Raw genomic sequence first — 21,961 nt, 5'->3', positions numbered from 1 at the left:
ATTCCTTGTAGTGTTCATTTGCTTTACACTGTGTACTCTCTCCTCCCCAGCCCCCCCGTCCCTTCCACAGATCTATTGACGTCTCTGTTCTCTTTTGTTGTTGTGCTTGTGTGCTTCACTCTCTCTCCCCCTCTTGTCTCCCGCTCTCTTCATTGTATGTTTTATGTGTCTGTGCATGTCTTCATGTTCAATGTGTTAGCTCTTACACGAGCCTCGATTCTGTATACAAAATATATATATATATATTATGTTTGTGCTGTGCTTCACATTTCGACATAGCGAAGGATAAATTTCTCCCAACAAGTTGGTCCCAAAGTCCTTGCTGCCTTGCAGAAAACGAAATTTCATAATTGATTTTAATGAAATTTTATTTTATTATATACATATCACTTTTTATAACTGGTACAGTGTTGGAAATTGTGCAGGTATTCTATCATTATTTTTAAAAAGGCTGAAAAACATGATATTTATAAAAAGAAAAAAAAGAGGTAAAGTATTACTATTTCCTAACCGCCCATCACCTTGTTAGCCTTGTCGTGATTAATGGTTATATCCAAGGAATCGTCACCATTGATTACCGGAAACAAACAAAACGTCACATCATGAATCATGTCAATTTGCTGACAGTAATTATAAGGTGTGTCTAAGGTGAGGGGATAGGCAGTTTAAATATTCAGTGCTGAATGTGAGCTGTGAGCTTTGTCACATTCTGTGACATACGCTTTCTGTCATACGCTTTCTGTGCTTGTAAGGTGCGAGAAGAGATTGTTGTCAAGGTGGAGAAAACGAAGAGGGCATTATGGACACTTTGACCGAGAGAACATCTTTTGCGAGTCTTTCTTCCGCTTTATTGGATGAAAATGATGACAGGTACATTTTCATTACCTCCGCCACCAAAGGTGGAAGGAGGTTATGTTTTCACCCCTGTCTGTTTGTCTGTCCGTTTGTTTGTTTGTTTGTGAACAAAATATCTCAAAAAGTTGTGGACGGATTCGGACGAAATTTGGCAGAGATGTAGTGCATGTGAGAGGGACGAAATGATTAGATTTTGGTGAAGATTCGGATTCGGATCCGGCTACAAGAATTTTTAAAGTTCCGCTGAACTTGGGGACGACTAAGAAGAAGACTTTGTTGGTCGAAAGCTTGTCGAGAATTAAAGATCGACCGTCCTGAAGCTACGTCCGCGTCTTATTTAATCTCCCGATTATATCTATCTATGTATATATCTGTGCAGCGTCTGTCCTGTCCTGTGTTGTGTTGTGTTGTGTTGTGATGTGTTGTCACTGAACTACTTTCTCAAACTTTTGTGAAATCGTACCAAACTTCTGGAATGCACATATCTCTCCCGTCCGTATGTCCTAAGGGTATTTTTATTGGAAAATGTTCCAATATTTTTTTTTTTGGATTTTTTTGGGGATCTTTTTTTTTTTTTAACTTAAATTGTTTATAAAATGTGATATCACGTATATTACAAATACATTTGTGCAAAATAATTGTTTGAATTATGATTGGTTTAAACCATGACAAAACGGCAACGGTGGTGAGGTACAGTCATTTATCTATATATCGACACATCTGGGCAGTGTCTGTGTTCTCACTTAACGACTCCCTCAAACTTTTGTTTCCGTGGTTGTGAAGTGTTTTTAATAACGTTGTGGTGGTTTTGAATCACGTGGTGGTGAGGTGTTTTTAAATCACATGGTGGTGAGGTGTTTTTAAATCACATGGTGGTGAGGTGTTTTGAATTAATTGGTGGTGAGGTATTTATAATTACGTGGTGGTGAGGTGTTTTTAATTATGTGGTGGTGAGGTGTTTAGAATTAGTTGGTGGTGAGGTATTTATAATTACGTGGTGGTGAGGTGTTTTTAATTATGTGGTGGTGAGGTGTTTAGAATTAATTGGTGGTGAGGTATTTATTATTACATGGTGGTGAGGTGTTTTTAATTATGTGGTGGTGAGGTGTTTAGAATTAATTGGTGGTGAGGTATTTATAATTACGTGGTGGTGAGGTGTTTTTAATTATGTGGTGGTGAGGTGTTTAGAATTAGTTGGTGATGAGGTGTTTTGAATTAATTGGTGGTGAGGTATTTATAATTACGTGGTGGTGAGGTGTTTTTAATTATGTGGTGGTGAGGTGTTTAGAATTAGTTGGTGATGAGGTGTTTAGAATTACTTGGTGGTGAGGTGTTTTTAAATGACATGGTGGTGAGGTGTTTTTAAATGACGTGGTGGTGAGGTGTTTTTACTTTCGTGGTGGTGAGGTGTTTTTATTACGTGTTTTATGGCTGTGAGGTGTTTTTATTACGTGTTTTATGGCTGTGAGGTGTTTTTATTACGTGTTTTATGGCTGTGAGGTGTTTTTATTACGTGTTTTATGGCTGTGAGGTGTTTTTAATTTCGTGGTGGTGAGGTGTTTTTATTACGTGTTTTATGGCTGTGAGGTGTTTTTATTACGTGTTTTAAGGCTGTGAGGTGTTTTTAATTTCGTGGTGGTGAGGTGTTTTTATTACGTGTTTTATGGCTGTGAGGTGTTTTTATTACGTGTTTGATGGCTGTGAGGTGTTTTTATTACGTGTTTTATGGCTGTGAGGTGTTTTTAATTTCGTGGTGGTGAGGTGTTTTTATTACGTGTTTTATGGCTGTGAGGTGTTTTTATTACGTGTTTTAAGGCTGTGAGGTGTTTTTAATTTCGTGGTGGTGAGGTGTTTTTATTACGTGTTTTATGGCTGTGAGGTGTTTTTATTACGTGTTTGATGGCTGTGAGGTGTTTTTATTACGTGTTTGATGCCTGTGAGGTGTTTTCAATTTCGTGGTGGTGAGGTGTTTTTAATTTCGTGGTGGTGAGGTGTTTTTAATTTCGTGGTGGTGAGGTGTTTTTAATTTCGTGGTGGTGAGGTGTTTTTATTACGTGTTTTATGGATGTGAGGTGTTTTGTATTACTTGGTGGTGAGGTTTTTAAAATTACTTTGTGGTGAAGTGTTTTGAATTACTTTGTGGTGAGGTGTAATCGTCCCAAACTTCCAGTATGCACCTACCCCTCCCCTGTGTGTGTGCTGAGGGGTTCTTTCTTGAAAAAAAAACATTCAACCTAAATTGCCCATAAAAATGTAATATCACAAACACAACAAATACATTTGTGCAAAGTAATAATTGTTTGTATTATGATTGGTGAAAATCATGACAACACAGCAACTCAGGTACAGTCATTAGCCTCAGTTAAAATAAGCCTGTTTCTCAGTAACGACGCTTGGTGAGGCGAGTGCAGCGAGCCGAGCCAAGCTAGTGTATGTGTGTGTGTGTGTGTGTAAAACTTTTCGTGGAAAACTTTTGTGTGTCTTGGTGGAAAATCCACTATACTGTTTCTCATATATTTACTGTCTCTCATATATCTTCCTCCGTACTCTGTCTTCTTCTCTTTTCCTTCTCTTTCGGTCGCTTTAGAGGTTTCCCGATTGAATATCTGTGGTGCGATCTGGTCAACGTTGGGGGAGTCGGGCCAATTGGGGATCCTGTAACGGTCGCGGTTGGACCATCCGCTCGGCCCAAAGTAACATCTAAACCGCGATCAGTAACATTTAGCCTCAGTATATGTTTATATATACGTATATGTATACCTCAGTATACGTATATGTTTATTCTTTGTTGATGTGGCAAACAATATCATTAATTGACAATTGTACAGTAATGGCTACATGTTACAAGTTAAAAGAAACTAAAGAATTAATTGCATGTAAAACCTCAAATATAGTTTACCTATTGACCTGCAGCAAATGTGCGATGCAATATGTTGGTGCATTGATGGGTTGCCTGACTGCCTGGACGCAACTGAGGTTGTGGATCTACTGATGTACCATCTATTGATGTGGATCCATGATCGAGGTTGTGGATCCGCCGTTTGGAGAGGTCCTGGGCTGAAAGGATCGAAACCTCGAGGAAGAACGGTGCCCACCTGATGATCCATGCAGTCGGGAAACTAGTCAGTTGCTTACAGGTTAAGGTTCTTGCTTTAAGTGGAGAAACTATGTTTGAGGTTTGCAATTTAAATAAAGTTGAATATGGGATGTTGTGAAATTAACATCATTTACAACAATCCTTTAAATTATTTACGTTTAGGAAAAACCGATACTGTACAATTAATTAAGTGTGTGTGTGTGTGAGTGTGTGTGTGTGTGTGTGTGTGTGTGTGTGTGTGTGTGTGTGTGTGTGTGTGTGTGTGTGTAAAAGAGAGAGATAGAATTGTGAGGAACAGAAATGAAAAAACGAGATGTGTGTGTGTGTGTGTGTGTGTGTGTGTGTGTGTGTGTGTGTGTGTGTGTGTGTGTGTGTAAAAGAGAGAGATAGAATTATGAGGAACAGAAATGAAAAAACGAGGTGTGTGTGTGTGTGTGTGTGTGTGTGTGTGTGTGTGTGTGTGTGCGTGTGTGTGTGTGCGTGTGTGTGTAAAAGAGAGAGATAGAATTGTGAGGAACAGAAATGAAAAAACGAGGTGTGTGTGTGTGTGTGTGTGTGCGTGCGTGTGTGTGTGTGTGTGTGTGTGTGTGTGTGTGTGTGTGTGTGTGTGTGTGTGTGTTTGTAAAAGAGAGAGATAGAATTGTGAGGAACAGAAATGAAAAAACGAGATGTGTGTGTGTGTGTGTTTATATATTATACACATACAGTATACACATGCAGTATAACTGGGAGTTTACTTGTGACAGTATCTTAATCAACATTTATAAAAGACGCACTGATAGATGGCTCCTCCGGAGCTTGGCAGGCAAGGCGGACACATGTGGCGGTGACGTCAGTGTTCGCTCATTAGGTTGGAGCACTAAATTATATTTATATATATATATATATATATATATATATATATATATATACTATACACAGTCACATGAAAAAGTAAGTACACCCCATGTAAAGTTTTGACTTTTTCAACATATTTCGACATACAGCTATTTGATCTTCATTTCAACAATATTGACAGATAAAGGTGATATAATATAACAAATATCATGAAACATTTACATTTTGTAGTCCATTGTATAATTTAAATAAACATTAATGCAAATTTCATGTGTGGAAAAAGTAAGTACACCCGTGGCTCTAATAGGTGGTATTGCCCCCTTTGGCAGAAACAACCTCAATTAAGCGTTTCTTATAACTATCTACCAGTCTCTGACATCGACTGGGAGAAATTTTTGCCCACTCCTCCATGCATAAGTCTTTCAGCTGTGTGATGTTTGAGGGGTTTCTTGCATGCACAAAAAAAAAAAAAACCACCTTTAGAGGCCATTTTTCCCCGCAAGCGGGGGTTGGCCTTTTTCGGGAACTGTGGTTGTTGTTGTTTTTCGGTCCCCTTTTTGAAGCGATGTTTTACGGCCGGATGCCCTTCCTGACGCCAACCCTTTTTGCCGCCTTTAACGACAAGCAGGGAATTACCAGTGAGCTGGTACTCAATTTGCCGACCTCGGAAGGATGATAGGCTGAGTCAACCCCCCTGGCGTTAATTCAGCGATTGACCGGGATTCGAACCCAGGATCCTAGGATCCTAAGCCGGCACCCTAGCCGCTAGCCCAACACCAGGTTTCTTGCATGCACAGCTCGTTTCAAATCCCCCCACAACATCTCGATAGGATTTAGATCCGGGCTATGACTTGGCCATTCCAGAACCCTCCATTTCTTTCTTTTCAGCCATTCCTTGGTGGATTTACTGGTATGTTTAGGGTCATTGTCATGTTGCAAGGTCCACCTTCGGTTGAGCTTCAACTTTCCGACAGATGGCCTCACATTATCCTCAAGCACCCTCTGGTACAATGAAGAATTCATAGTGGATTATATGATGGTGAGCTGCCCAGGCCCTGATGCAGCAAAGCTGCCCCAAACAGTAATATTTCCACGACCATGCTTTACAGTTGGTATCAGGTTCTTGTAGTCAAATGCTGTCTTTGGTTTTCGCCAAACATGTCTTCTGGTACTGTGGCCAAATAGCCCTACCTTTGACTCATCTGTCCAGAGCACATTGTTCCAGAAGTGCTGGTCCTTTACACTGTGTACTCTCTCCTATTGAACTCGAACTCGAATTGAAAACACAGAATTGAACCTCGGTGTTCATTGTGTTACATATTTATGGGAATGTATGTGAATTACTATGCAGGTCTTTGCTTATCAATGTGTAGTCGATTAAGGGTTGTTGTGGTTGGAGGGTCAGGAGCCCTTCTGGAAAAAGAGACCGGAAACGGAAGAAGAAAGACACGAGGTCGAGAGAAGCGACGAGGATTCTTCTTCCTCGCCCCGCTCCGACGGGAGGTGGGATCGATATTGAGCCGTGTGGGAACGCGGCATTCCCAAGCCCGTCTGGCGAGAGGAGTTACCGGGACGGGTACCTACCCGGTGGAGACGTCAAGCTGCCGTGGGGCCGTGCACCGACCCAGCGTCTGGCACCGTTCGCGGCACCGTCTTCAAAGACGCATACGGGTCGCACGTTGGGGCCTAACACGCGTTGCAAGCGGCGTGTGGCTTTTGCTTGCTTTACAGTACCCGCTTCGCGTGGCCAGGAGGGGGCTGCAGCCGTGGTGCCCGGTACGATACCTGCCCGGTGGAAAAACGTCCACCCGGGGTTCGTTCAACCGCCCGAGTGCGGCGAAGCCGACCAGCATCTTGGTCAGGAGGGGCCCAGAGACATTGTGAGGGACAGAGACCAAAGGGGGTCGTGAGTACAAAAGGGGACACACGTATGTAAGATGGCCATCTTAATCATATAGGGGATTGATTGTTGAGTGTGAATTGTGGATGGTGGATTGCTCGGGGAATATATCCTGGATTGTATCATTGAAATTGTATGGTATCATTACCCTTGAAATATATCATTGAAAATCAGTTTTCTCTTGGGTGGAATTCATAGGGATTGCGTTGCGAAAGCGCATATATAATACAACTTTCTGGCGAAGTTCCTCTCATGGTCCGGGGGTCACCGAGACCAGGTAGTCACTGAGGGGACCACGTAACAGAAATGGGGGCTCGTCCGGGATCTAAAATTGTATAAAATAATAAAATAATATTTTTATTAATTAAAATTTATTAATTAAGTATTAATTGGTAAATTTTTGGGGAAATTGGGGGTAAAGTATTGGGTGAAGGTTAACAGGTGTTAACGATAGGCACCATGGCGTTTGTGGCACAGAACTTTGCGGTAACCCCGAGTGAGGCACAGTTCCGAGCGTTACTAAAGTCGGACCTCTTGAAATTGGCCAAACATTTTAACTTGGAGGTCCGAACTAATTTGAGGAAGGCAGAGTTGCAGGCCACGGTGATACAATCTATGGTGGGATTAGGAACATGGGACGAGTTAGCCTGGGAGTGGCTACCCGAAGAACCAGAAGACGTTGAGCTCCGGAAACTGGAGTTGCAATTACGGAGCCAGGAACGGATCAAAAAAGAAGAAAGGAAAGCAGAAAAGGAAAGAGCAGAAGAAGAAAGGAAAGCAGAAAAGGAAAGAGCAGAAGAAGAAAGGAAAGCAGAAAAGGAAAGAGCAGAAGAAGAAAGGAAAGCAGAAAAGGAAAGAGCAGAAGAAGAAAGGAAAGCAGAAAAGGAAAGATCAGAAGAGGAAAGGAAAGCAGAAGAGAGGAGAGAAGAGAAACAAGCAGAGGAAAGGAGAGTGGAACGAGAACTCCAGGAAAGGTTAGAAGGGAGAAAAGCAGAGGAGAGGAGAGCTGCAAGGGACCTCGAAGCAGAGGAGAGAAAAGCGGAAAGGGAATTAAAGGAACGTGACATGGAGCTTCAGCAAGAAATTAAATTCAAGGAGCTGGAGTTAATGAGAGAACGGGGAGAGGCACCACCCTTGCTGACGGGGTCGACACCTAACCAGAAAACCTGGGATGTGGGCAGACAGGTGAGGCTGGTTCCACCGTTCAGTGAAAAGGAAGTCGCGAAATTTTTTCCACACTTTGAGAAAGTGGCTCGACAATTAAACTGGCCGGAGGAGGCCTGGACCATACTCGTGCAAAGTGTGCTGGTGGGAAAAGCTCAAGAGATTTATTCGGCGCTACCAATGGACCAATGTGCAGATTATGAGGTACTGAAGAAGCACATCCTCAAAGCCTATGAGTTGGTTCCGGAAGCTTACAGGCAAAAATTCAGGAATGCCAGGAAGAGGGAGAGTGAGACCCATGTGGAGTTTGCCAGAGTGAAAGAAAACATGTTTGATCGGTGGTGTGAGTCAAAAGGAGTCGGGAAAGACTTCGAAACATTGCGTGACTTGATCCTGGTGGAGGAATTTCAGCAGTGTGTCCACGAGGACATCAAAGTGTACCTGCAGGAAAAGAAAGTACCAAAGTTGTGGGACGCAGCCACCATGGCAGATGATTATGCCTTAACCCACCGAATAGGGGTCCACAAACCTAACTCCTCGCCTAGACTTCAGCAGGGGAGTTATGGAACACCCGGTGCGGAGAACGACCTTACATGGCGGCAGCCTCGAGAATGATTATGGGGACAACTATGATACCCCAACTGTTAGAAATCAGAGGGCTACGGGCCCAAGACAAACTTATTTTACGGGGGGCCCGAGGCAGACCACGAGTTTTTCCTCCGGGCCTACTTGCGCTTTTTGCAAGAAACCTGGACATGTGTTGTCCCAATGTTATGCCCTGAAAAAGGAAAATCAGGAGCGGAGTTCGACTAGTACGACTCCAAATGCAATGGCCATTGTGAGAAATCGCCATCAAAAGGGTTACCAACCATTTATTTCAGAGGGGTTTGTGTCACTGGATGGAGCCTCGACTAACCGGAGACCGGTTAGGATATTGAGGGACACAGGAGCACATCAATCTTTAATGCTTGAAGGCATTTTGCCATGGTCCGAGGAGACGGCAACGGGGGATAGTGTTCGTTTACAGGGGATCGGGGACGGTGTTAGTGCTCCACTTCATGTCATCCATTTGGAGTCCGATTTGGTGTCAGGACCGGTCACCGTCGGTTTACAAGCCACACTTCCTGTAGAGGGTGTATCTGTGGTTATCGGGAATGATTTGGCCGGGGGTCAAGTTTATGGTAACCTGAGGGTTGGTAAAAAGCCCAGCAGGGAAAATAACACCACACCAGCTCGGGATGGCGACAAAAGTACCAAGTTATTTGTAGGGGGACTGAACTTCAAAACAGAGGAAGAAGTTCTGACCTCTGTCTTCAACAGATATGGGCCGCTGGTGGAAGTGCGGTTGGTAAGAGACAGGGAAACGCAACAGTCAAGAGGGTTCGGCTTTGTCACGTTTGCAAGCACAAAAGACGCCAGAGAGGCAGAGAAGAATTGGAATGGCAAGAATTTGGAGGGTCGGACCATAACAGTAGGGAAGGCATTTCGCAGGCGTCGAGAGGTCTACAGGAGAGTACAACTGGGCGGTAGTTTTGGTGGTGGCCGCAATCAATATTATTATGGAGGCTCCCTGAGTTACGGCAGCTCCCGAAGGAAGGATTGTCAAAGTAGTGGCCGAGAAGGAGACCGCTATTCATGGGACTACAGTGACAAGCGGTCCCACCATAATTATTAGGGAAGTTCTGAAAAGCTGAAGCACTGAATGCGGCGGAGCCACCGAGCCAAGATTCCTACACGGATTAACCGTGAACGCCACGTTCCTAAAGGCGTCCATGTAGTGAACTTTCATGCACGGACTAACCGTGAACTCCACGTTCCTCAAAGCGTCCATGTAGAGAACTTTCCTGCACGGACTAACCGTGAACTCCACGTTCCTAAAGGCATCCATGTAGTGAATACTCGGCTTGGCCTCCCGGAAAAAGTGCTATCGAGTTGCTTAACTTTGGATCTTTGATCAACCCCTTAACCTTCATTCACAAGAAACTGACAGTCAAAGTCAGAGGGTCATGAGATGTAGTTTGGCTTGGCAGGAGTCCAACGGGAAATGGAACATGTAAAGGGCAGGGACAATGTCGTTGCTGGTGCTTTGTCCAGAGTGAATTACCTTTGAAAATCTCTGGGGGTTTTGGGAAATTTTGTTGCTTTATTTTTGAGTTGTGATAATTGTTGCCCAGGGGAACTGATGATTTGGGGGTTGAGTTATCTGGTTTGTTTATCCAAGTTGGCCGGCAAAGAAAGTTTTCGCTGGGTTCAAACTTTCTTTCTTGAAGGGGGGGAGTGTTACATATTTATGGGAATGTATGTGAATTACTATGCAGGTCTTTGCTTATCAATGTGTAGTCGATTAAGGGTTGTTGTGGTTGGAGGGTCAGGAGCCCTTCTGGAAAAAGAGACCGGAAACGGAAGAAGAAAGACACGAGGTCGAGAGAAGCGACGAGGATTCTTCTTCCTCGCCCCGCTCCGACGGGAGGTGGGATCGATATTGAGCCGTGTGGAAACGCGGCATTCCCAAGCCCGTCTGGCGAGAGGAGTTACCGGGACGGGTACCTACCCGGTGGAGACGTCAAGCTGCCGTGGGGCCGTGCACCGACCCAGCGTCTGGCACCGTTCGCGGCACCGTCTACAAAGACGCGTACGGGTCGCACGTTGGGGCCTAACACTCGTTGCAAGCGGCGTGTGGCTTTTGCTTGCTTTACAGTACCCGCTTCGCGTGGCCAGGAGGGGGCTGCAGCCGTGGTGCCCGGTACGATACCTGCCCGGTGGAAAAACGTCCACCCGGGGTTCGTTCAACCGCCCGAGTGCGGCGAAGCCGACCAGCATCTTGGTCAGGAGGGGCCCAGAGACATTGTGAGGGACAGAGACCAAAGGGGGTCGTGAGTACAAAAGGGGACACACGTATGTAAGATGGCCATCTTAATCATATAGGGGATTGATTGTTGAGTGTGAATTGTGGATGGTGGATTGCTCGGGGAATATATCCTGGATTGTATCATTGAAATTGTATGGTATCATTACCCTTGAAATATATCATTGAAAATCAGTTTTCTCTTGGGTGGAATTCATAGGGATTGCGTTGCGAAAGCGCATATATAATACAACTTTCTGGTGAAGTTCCTCTCATGGTCCGGGGGTCACCGAGACCAGGTAGTCACCGAGGGGACCACGTAACAATTGGCAAACTTTAGTTTTGCCCTGATGTTCTTTCTGGACAGCAAAGGTTTCCTCCTGGCACACCTCCCATGTAGATCAAATTCGTGCAGCCTCTTTCTAATGGTAGACTCGTGCACTTTGACATCAACAGTGGCAATAACTACCTGTAGGTCCCACGATGACATTCTGGGGTCCTTCGAGACTTCTTTCAGCATCTTGCGGTCTGCTCTTGGGCTGAACTTGCTGGGGCGGCCTGGCCTGAACAAGTCGGCAGTTGTTTGGAATCTTCTCCACTTGTCGATGATATTCCGAACAGTCGAATGATTGATTTCAAATTGTTTGGAGATCTTTTTAAACCCCTTCCCAGACTCGTAGGCATCTATAACCTTCTTTCTGAAGGCCTCAGAGAGCTATTTTGATCGAGGCATGGTGACGCCACCACACTTCAACAACAAAGAGCAAACCAAACTAAATCTCTGAGATTTAAATAAGCCAGGTTCCTCCAAGATCCTCTCTAATGATGTTCTAATCATTTGCACCTGAGCTGGTGCACCTGATTCTAATTTTAGGTATTTGAAGTAGTGATAAATGTAGGGGTGTACTTACAAATTTCCACATGCGAAATTTGCATTTATGTTTATTTGAATTATACAATGGTCTACAAAATGTAAATGTTTCATGATATTTGTTATATTATATCACCTTTATCTATCAATATTGGTTGAAATGAAGATCAAATAGCTGTATGTTGAAATATGTTGAAAAAGTCAAAACTTTACATGGGGTATACTTACTTTTTCCCGTGACTGTATATATATATATATATATATATATATATATATATATATATATATATATATATATATATATATATATATATATATATATATATATATATATATATATATTATATATATATATATATTGTTGCGGATATGGGATTTGCATCCATCCATATCCGCTTGTAAATATTCCCTTATTTCCTCAATACTTCCCAACTATCCCCAATCCCCCATTCCCTAGTCCCATTTGCTGTAAACAACACTCTGTAGACCCGACCTCCCCCTATTTCCCCCCATTAAATGTCGCATCCAGATCCACCGCATCTCACGTAGACAACTATAGGACATCTTGCTAGTTATTCTTAGTCTATGTCAGTTAAGGATTCGTTTCCATTAATTCTGACCCTTCGTTGCACCAGAATGTGATTGTATGGCACCGTTAGGAAGTTTAGGACCTCCCAATACCTCCCCGCAGCTCTTCCTCACGGTTCAGAAACAACAACAACAACAACAGCAACAGCGGCGGCATGCACAGGGAGTGCGCGTCCTCACTCCGGCTTGGTTGGTAGGGGGTGTTGGGAGGGCACGAGGCCTTCCCCACGAGCCGCCATCAAACATGTGCTCAACGGGGTTACCAAATAGGGGCTCCCTGTCAGCCCCTCGTCAAGGGCGGAGCCCGGTAACCCCCGCACCCAATGGAAGTGGCGGACCGGTCCCATCTGGGGCGGAGCCAACCAGCCGAGGGCGTGTCACTCCCCGTTGAGCATGCGCAGCCGAGGGAGTGGTGACGTCAGATGCGCGCTGAGCTTGAAGCAAGAGAGACGTCCCTTCCGAGCGCAGTGAGACCTCCCTGCATCTCTTGGACCGTGCTTGATCCTGCCCCCGAGCCAAGGTGCACCTTGTGCTATCGACTACCTGTCCCTTCCTGCCATCAATCCCTGTGTAAGTCAGCCTTGTCCCGTTTGTGTGTGGTCTGTCTGGGATAAGATAAGATTGTATTTAAGTGCCTATCTCTTCTGTGTCTTTACCTCACTACCTTGTAATCTACCCCTTTTCTCCACCACTAATTATACCCTCCTCCGGAGGTCTTGAGAACTGTACCCCTTGCGTCGTTCCATTTATCCCAGTCGTTGTGTCCTTTCCAATCATTGATTTAGCGTAGCGCGATTTGGCCAACGTTCGGGTGGAATCGGGTGAGTTGGGGAAGAATCGGGGGAACTGTTAGGTCGCGGCAATACCACCGCTCGGTAAATAACATCTAATCCGCGATCCGTAACAATATATATAGTTACGGAACCCAACGTCGGCCTCTGTTCCCCTTAGAGGGGGGATTAATCCCCTCTTCTATAACTGACCGACGTGGTCCCTGACACTGCCCAGCTACCCCCGGAAAGGCAGGTGCACAGCCCCGTTCGTACCGCGGACAGATGTTAATTGCCGAGCGGTTTTTAGCAACCGCGGCACGAACTATTAACAATTACTAGACCCGATTCCTGAACGTTGGCCAAATCGTGCCACAGGTATTCAATGTGGAAACCTCAAAGACGAAGGATGTGAAGAAGAAGAAGAAGACCAAAGGTTGGAAATACAAATATAATTTATTACTACTATTATGTACAATCAAAAGAAACCAAGGAAGGAGGAAGGATAATAAAATAAAGGCAGAAAGAGGGACGGACCAGAAGGACACAGTGCAACGCTAGCTTTCCTATGGCAGTCTTACTTACAACCCCAGGACAACACAGAAGACGGACGAACAATCAGACTTACACGGGGGATGATGGCAGGAACGAATGGCTGGAAGGATCCGGGTGGTTGGGATGATCGCGGCTCGAGTTGGGCAGCCGCCGGCTCTCCTCAATCGTCTCTCGTACGGCGACGTTGCTTCGAGGCTGCAACTGCCGTCACCGCTCAAAGCTGCCGTGTTCAAAAACTGCGGTGGTTTCAAAGCTCCGTTGGTTCAAGCTGCTGTGGTGTGCCGCATCTGACATGGGGGCGTTGCGTGACGGGTTCTCTCTCTCTCTCAAATGGCTTGCTGTCTCTCTCAAAGGCTTCCACGCGCCCTTTTTATTGCGCCTGGGGCAATCAAGCCGCCGGCCTCCATGACACACCCATCGGTGAGCTGGCCTCGGCCTTGATTGGTCGCGAGGGCTCACCGATCCCGCCGCTAGAGGAGGCGTTTGCAAGGCCACGCCTTGTTCCTGGCGCTGGGCTGACTCCTCCCACCTTCTGCTCCAAGATGACCTCGTGCGCAATGGAGTCTTGCAGCGAAAAACCACAACCCCAAAGCAGCAGCGGAATGCAGAAAACCGCCCAATGCAGTTGGCATGACAAAAGGGGATGTGAAGGGAATCTACCTTGTTTGAATTCGGTGCAATGGAGTGTCAATTAATGGAAGACACAACCTTAATCTAATACACATAATAAGGAGATAACTTCTGAACAGGGAGATCTATGATTTGCTACGTGATTGTATATGGAATAACTACGGGCACGACCTTTGACCTTTACACACCAAATGGAGGAAGGAGGGTGATATTTTACAACAACAATAACAAAAACACAATTCTCATATCCACAACAATGTATATATATATATTTATATATATATATATATATATATATATATATATAATTATATATATATATATAAACTGTGAGAAATAGTAGAAACTCCACAGTACGAGCAGGGCGTCTCATTTGCATTAAATAAATAATCGGGAGATTAAAGCAGACGCGGACGTAGTTTCAGGACGGTCGATCTTTAAATCTCGACAAGCTTTCGACCAACAAAGGTCTTCTTCTTTGTTGTCCCCAGGTTCAGCGGGTCCTTCTGCTGAACATCCGTGGGCCTGCACACACATTGATAAATCTCTCTGCCTGTGAAAAACCAGGATGACAGTTTATAGCTGGGCTGAGATTCAAACCGAGGCTGGGCTGAGATTTTTTCACTGGGCTGAGATTTTTTCACTGGGCTGAGAGGCAGGCTGAGTTTATAGCTGGGCTGAGATTTTAGAGTGAGTGTGCATACCTCAAGGTCTATAATGCCTCGATGCATAACCAACCGATGCCTGCACTCTGGGCTATCTTACCAGGTCAGCTACATTGCTAAACTTTGCTGACTCAGTGTACACTGCAGACTTTAGCCCAATGATGTCAGAAATGTTGTGGAACTATTTGGTTGCTGATATCTATACTATAAAAGGAGCAGTACGTGCGTCCATGTATATCCGTGAATCCGTGTGTGCGTGCATGCAAGTTAAAAATCCCTATATACCTTTAGCTCCCTCTCTCTGTAAGTTTAGACTCCTTGATGCCCCGAAAACCCCTTACTACTCTCAGACCATTTGGACTCCTAAGATCCTTTGGACCATTTATAATCCTAAGACCCTTAAAGACCCTCTATAACCCTAACACCACCAAGACCCATAAGACCCTGAAGAGCCATGATAATCTTTAGAACCCAAAAACCCTTTCGACCCTAAAGACTCTTTCAAATCCTAAGGCACTTTTGACCCCTAATGTCCATTCGACCTCTGAGACACTTTCGACCCCAAAGACCCTTTATAATCCTAAGACCCTTTAATGCCCCTAATACTCTTTCAGACTATTTAGACCAGTGTTTCCCAACTTTTTTTTCGCTATGTGGCCCACCTGGCAGCATTTTTTTGAAACCAAAGAAATGTCAATAAGAACCACAACTTAATTCAATTTATACTTTTGGAGTATTTAATGGAACAATATTTCTCATTTGAACAATTTCTTTGTGAAATGAATGAATGCGAGTGACGTAAATCAAATTTATTTGTGACAAAGGGTCTTGCGAGAATTTTTTAGAACATAACATCAAGAAAATCATTTGAAAAGGAAAATGAACACTTCAGACTTCAAGGCTTTTCCATAACAAAACAAATATTTATTTTAAATTAAGAAATGAAACTCTATTAACACATTGCAATAATAACCAGGAAAATAAAAAAATATTTAAAAACTCATCTCCAGGGTGCTTTGCTTGTGGGCTGTAACACAAAACATTGCAGTATCTGCCAATTGAAAAAAAACCTCAAACCAGTTTAACCTAAAGTTACTTCAATGAGAGATGTTCTCCTGAATTTTCTGCACCAGTTTCCAAATCCTAGGTTCTGTTGTAGAAAGCGCACATCTGAGATCTGCCTCACATTCAAGGTGGTTCAGAGCCGTTGTCTTCAGCTGCATCAACGTTGAGAAGCCTGATTCACAAAAATAAGTTGTTGCAAAGGGCAGGAGTTTCCGAAGGCATTCCTTTGCAATGTTGGGGTGGGGTAGCTTCCCTTCATTTTGGCGAAAACTCAGAGATAGAGGAAGCTTCAAAGACATCTCTGCATCCATAATCCTTTTGAAATTCAATCAGTTAATCGTGCAGGTCATCCTGGACATCACTGACTTTAACAAGAAAAGGATTCCTCATGAGTGCCAGTCCTTCTCTCCCAATTTCTGGAAAGTACTGCAGAAATTCTTCTCGGAGACAGCTGAGGTGTGTCACAACATCCTTTGCAATGCCAGGATCCAATGGCTCATTAATAGTGACTTCTGAAAGAGATTCAAAGATGGTAAAGTTTCCTTCCTCAGCCTTTCGTTTCCAGTTTTCAAGCTTCTGTATAAATGCACTGAGAGTGTCAATGAACTTAATGCTAGTTGTTCCCTTTCCTTGTAGCTTTAGATTCAGTCTGTTCAGTTTATCAAAAATATCCACAAGGTATGCAAGGCAAAAGACACACAGCTTTTCTTGGAAGGAAGCTTCAAGTTTGTGCTTTTCTTGCATCTGTAGGAAACTCTGCATCTCTTCTCGGAGTTCAAACACTCGTGCCACAACATTTCCTTTAGATAGCCAACGCACCTTGGTGTAGTAAAGCAGGTTCTTACGCTCTGAATCCATTTCTGTGCACAATTGCTTGAACAGTCGGGAATTCAAAGCACTGCTTTTCACGTAGTTCACAATTTTGATGACTTGTTCAAGAACATCCTGAAGATGAGATGGAAGGGTTTTTGAAGCAAGAGCATGCCGATGAATCAGACAATGAACAGAAATGATGCCTGGAGATAGATTTTGAACAGGCGCTTGGAAGCCACTTTTTGCTCCTAGCATAGCTGGGGCACCATCGGTGCACACTCCACAGTGATTGTGCCAGTTCAGTTCCTCATGGTCAAAGAACTCTGTTACTTTTTCCATCACATCCACAGCTCTGGTATTTCTTTTGAGAGAACGGCTGAATAAGAATTCTTCCTTGATGGAATCACCCTTCACATACCGAACGAAGGCAAGAAGCTGGGAACAGGATGAAACATCTGTGGATTCATCCAACTGAATTGAGAACAATCCAAATGCAGCGGCTTTGATTTCAGCAATCACCTGTTCTTTTATGTCGCTAGACAAGTCAGCAATCCTCCTTTGAGCCGTATTATTTGACAGAGATATTTTGTTGAACTTTTTTTCAGCTTCTTCTCCAAGCAGAATCCTAGCCATCTTCAGAGCACTCCGACTGTGAGCACTCCGGCTTGACCAGAGTCTCTCCGATTGTGTGAGGTTTCTTCTGTTGCGCAATGAGGAGGCTGACGGCTTAAGAAGCCTCCGTAAGATGCTTGTTTTGCTGAAATAATGTTCCACTTTGTTCCAAGCGCTGGCATTTCACGTTCTCTTCCATTCACTTGAAGAAGTCCACATCCTTATGTTGATGATGTGGATGAATCTTCTCCAAATGGAGCTTCAACTTCGATGGCCGCAAAGATTGATTTCCGAGAACTTTCTGGCACAAGACGCATTGTCCCTTTAATTCTCCACGATCATGTAAGGATGTGAATCCAAACTTTATGTATTTCTCATCATATCCTCGTTTTGTCATTTCAGAAGGGTTTCTGGAAGAAGAAAAAAGGGGAAATATAAAAAAACAAGACTAAAAAAATATGCAGGGAATAGTGGGTGGCTACCACTGGCTACCACCAACACACACAGAATTGAACTCGTGTTTTAGGCCTTGTGCGTGAAAAGATTATATTATTTGGGCAATTTGGGCAATTATTTGGGCAAATTTGGGCAGTCTCTGTGGCCCACCTGGAAAACGTGCTGTGGCCCACCAATGGGCCATGGCCCACTGTTTGGGAGCACATGATTTAGACCTTTCAGACCACTTAGGACCCTATGACCCTTTATAACACTAAGACACTTTATATCCTACAGACCCTTTAGACCAGAGATTCCCAAACCCAGAGTCACGACCCAAACTTCTAACTTTTTGAATGGGGCTTTTCATGTCGCAAAGTGCTTTCTCCGGCAATTTTTTTTATCGTAGCTACCGGTACCATCTGGGTCACGAGGTGAATGGGACTTCAAATTTTGTGTAGTGGACAAAAAAGGTTGGGAACCACTGCTTTAGACCCCTTATAACCCTAATACCTTTTAGATCCCAAAGAACCCTTTATAATTCACCCTTTAGAATTCACCCTTTAGAATTCACCGTTTATAATTCACCGTTTAGAATTCACCGTTTATAATTCACCCTTTAGAATTCACACTTTAGAATTCACCCTTTAAAATTCACCCTTTAAAATTCACCCTTTAAAATTCATCCTTTAGAATTCACCCTTTAGAATTCACCGTTTAGAATTCACCGTTTAGGATTCACCCTTTAAAATTCAACCTTTAAAATTCACCCCTTAGAATTCACCCTTTAAAATTCACCCTTTAGAATTCACCCTTCGGCATTCACCCTTTAGAATTCACCCTTTAGAATTCACCCTTCAGAATTCCCTTTTAGAATTCACCCTTTTGAATTCACCGTTTAGAATTCACCCTTCAGAATTCACCCTTTAGAATTCACCCTTTTGAATTCACCGTTTAGAATTCACCCGTTAGAATTCACCCTTTAGAATTCACCGTTTAGAATTCACCGTTTAAAATTCACCCTTCAGAATTCACCCTTTAGAATTCACCCTTTAGAATTCACCCTTTAGAATTCACCCTTTAGAATTCACCCTTTAGAATTCACCCTTTGGAATTCACCCTTTAGAATTCACCCTTTAGAATTCACCCTTTAGGATTCACCCTTTAGAATTCACCCTTTAGAATTCACCCTTTAGAATTCACCCTTTAGAATTCCCCTTTAGAATTCACCCTTTAGAATTCACCCTTTAGAATTCACCCTTTAGAATTCACCCTTTAGAATTCACTCTTTAGAATTCACCGTTTAGAATTTACCCTTTAGAATTCACCCTTCAGAATTCACCCTTTAGAATTCACCCTTTAGAATTCACCCTTTAGAATTTACCATTTAGAATTTACCCTTTAGAATTCACCCTTCAGAATTCACCCTTCAGAATTCACCCTTTAGAATTCACCCTTTAGAATTCACCCTTTAGAATTCACCCTTTAGAATTCACCCTTTAGAATTCACCCTTTAGAATTCACCGTTTAGAATTCACCCTTTAGAATTCACCCTTTAGAATTCCCTTTTAGAATTCACCCTTTAGAATTCACCCTTTAGAATTCACCGTTTAGAATTCACCGTTTAGAATTCACCGTTTAGAATTCACCGGTTAGAATTCCCTTTTAGAATTCCCTTTTAGAATTCACCGTTTAGAATTCACCGTTTAGAATTCACCCTTTAGAATTCACCCTTTAGAATTCACCGTTTAGAATTCATCGTTTAGAATTCACCCTTTAGAATTCACCGTTTAGAATTCACCTTTTAGAATTCACCCTTTTAGAATTCACCCTTTAGAATTCACCGTTTAGAATTCACCGTTTAGAATTCATCGTTTAGAATTCACCGTTTAGAATTCACCCTTTCAAATTCACCGTTTAGAATTCACCGTTTAGAATTCACCCTTTAGAATTCACCGTTTAGAATTCACCGTTTAGAATTCACCCTTTCGAATTCACCGTTTAGAATTCACCGTTTAGAATTCACCGTTTAGAATTCACCCTTTAGAATTCACCGTTTAGAATTCACCGTTTAGTTTAGAATTCACCGTTTAGAATTCACCGTTTAGAATTCACCCTTTAGAATTCACCGTTTAGAATTCACCGTTTAGAATTCACCGTTTAGAATTCACCCTTTCGAATTCACCGTTTAGAATTCACCCTTTCGAATTCACCGTTTAGAATTCACCCTTTCAAATTCACCGTTTAGAATTCACCGTTTAGAATTCACCCTTTAGAATTCACCCTTTAGAATTCACCCTTTCGAATTCACCGTTTAGAATTCACCCTTTAGAATTCACCGTTTAGAATTCACCGTTTAGAATTCACCGTTTAGAATTCACCCTTTAGAATTCACCCTTTAGAATTCACCGTTTAGAATTCATCGTTTAGAATTCACCCTTTAGAATTCACCGTTTAGAATTCACCTTTTAGAATTCACCCTTTTAGAATTCACCCTTTAGAATTCACCGTTTAGAATTCATCGTTTAGAATTTACCGTTTAGAATTCACCCTTTCGAATTCACCGTTTAGAATTCACCGTTTAGAATTCACCCTTTAGAATTCACCGTTTAGAATTCACCGTTTAGAATTCACCCTTTCGAATTCACCGTTTAGAATTCACCCTTTCGAATTCACCGTTTAGAATTCACCGTTTAGAATTCACCGTTTAGAATTCACCGTTTAGAATTCACCGTTTAGTTTAGAATTCACCGTTTAGAATTCACCGTTTAGAATTCACTCTTTAGAATTCACCGTTTAGAATTCACCGTTTAGAATTCACCGTTTAGAATTCACCCTTTCGAATTCACCGTTTAGAATTCACCGTTTAGAATTCACCCTTTCGAATTCACCGTTTAGAATTCACCCTTTCGAATTCACCGTTTAGAATTCACCCTTTCAAATTCACCGTTTAGAATTCACCGTTTAGAATTCACCCTTTAGAATTCACCCTTTAGAATTCACCCTTTCGAATTCACCGTTTAGAATTCACCCTTTAGAATTCACCGTTTAGAATTCACCGTTTAGAATTCACCGTTTAGAATTCACCCTTTAGAATTCACCGTTTAGAATTCACCGTTTAGAATTCACCCTTTCGAATTCACCGTTTAGAATTCACCCTTTAGAATTCACCGTTTAGAATTCACCGTTTAGAATTCACCGTTTAGTTTAGAATTCACCGTTTAGAATTCACCGTTTAGAATTCACCCTTTAGAATTCACCGTTTAGAATTCACCGTTTAGAATTCACCGTTTAGAATTCACCCTTTCGAATTCACCGTTTAGAATTCACCGTTTAGAATTCACCCTTTCGAATTCACCGTTTAGAATTCACCCTTTCAAATTCACCGTTTAGAATTCACCCTTTCAAATTCACCGTTTAGAATTCACCGTTTAGAATTCACCCTTTAGAATTCACCGTTTAAAATTCCCCTTTAGAATTCCCCTTTCGAATTCACCGTTTAGAATTCACCGTTTAGAATTCACCCTTCAGAATTCACCCTTTAGAATTCACCCTTTCGAATTCATCGTTTAGAATTTACCGTTTAGAATTCACCCGTTCGAATTCACTGTTTAGAATTCACCGTTTGGAATTCACCCTTTAGAATTCACCCTTTAGAATTCACCCTTTCGAATTCACCGTTTAGAATTCACCCTTTAGAATTCCCCTTTAGAATTCCCCTTTCGAATTCACCCTTTAGAATTCACCGTTTAGAATTCACCCTTTAGAATTCACCCTTTAGAATTCCCCTTTAGAATTCCCCTTTCAAATTCACCGTTTAGAATTCACCCTTTCGAATTCACCATTTAGAATTCACCGTTTAGAATTCACCCTTTAGAATTCACCCTTTAGAATTCCCCTTTAGAATCCCCCTTTCGAATTCACCGTTTAGAATTCACCCTTTCGAATTCACCGTTTAGAATTCAACCTTTAGAATTCACCCTTTAGAATTCACCCTTTAGAATTCACCCTTTCGAATTCACCGTTTAGAATTCACCCTTTAGAATTCACCCTTTAGAATTCACCCTTTCGAATTCACCCTTTCGAATTCACCGTTTAGAATTCACCCTTTCGAATTCACCGTTTAGAATTCACCGTTTAGAATTCACTGTTTAGAATTTACCCTTTAGAATTCACCCTTTCGAATTCACCGTTTAGAATTTACCCTTTAGAATTCACCCTTTCGAATTCACCCTTTAGAATTCACCCTTTAGAATTCC

General features: G+C 42.7%; 1 protein-coding gene across 2 annotated transcripts in view; it reads left to right on the top strand.

Moving 5' to 3' along the window:
* The first annotated feature begins 658 nt into the window (after positions 1-658).
* Positions 659-21,961, top strand: part of LOC137417425 (chitin synthase chs-2-like) — a 212,861-nt gene continuing 191,558 nt past the window's right edge. The window contains exon 1 of one of the 2 annotated variants that reach the window (XM_078785804.1): positions 659-870. In XM_078785804.1, coding sequence (XP_078641930.1) covers positions 800-870 — 71 coding nt within the window. In that variant the 5' untranslated portion in view covers positions 659-799. The remainder of the gene's footprint in view (positions 871-21,961) is intronic. The other variant, XM_078785805.1, reaches the window with a different exon arrangement.

Source organism: Myxine glutinosa, chromosome 10 (genome assembly GCF_964187855.1).
Source record: "Myxine glutinosa chromosome 10, kmMyxGlut1.1, whole genome shotgun sequence".
NCBI lineage: Eukaryota > Metazoa > Chordata > Myxini > Myxiniformes > Myxinidae > Myxine > Myxine glutinosa.
This window is presented reverse-complemented; position numbering and strand designations above follow the sequence as displayed.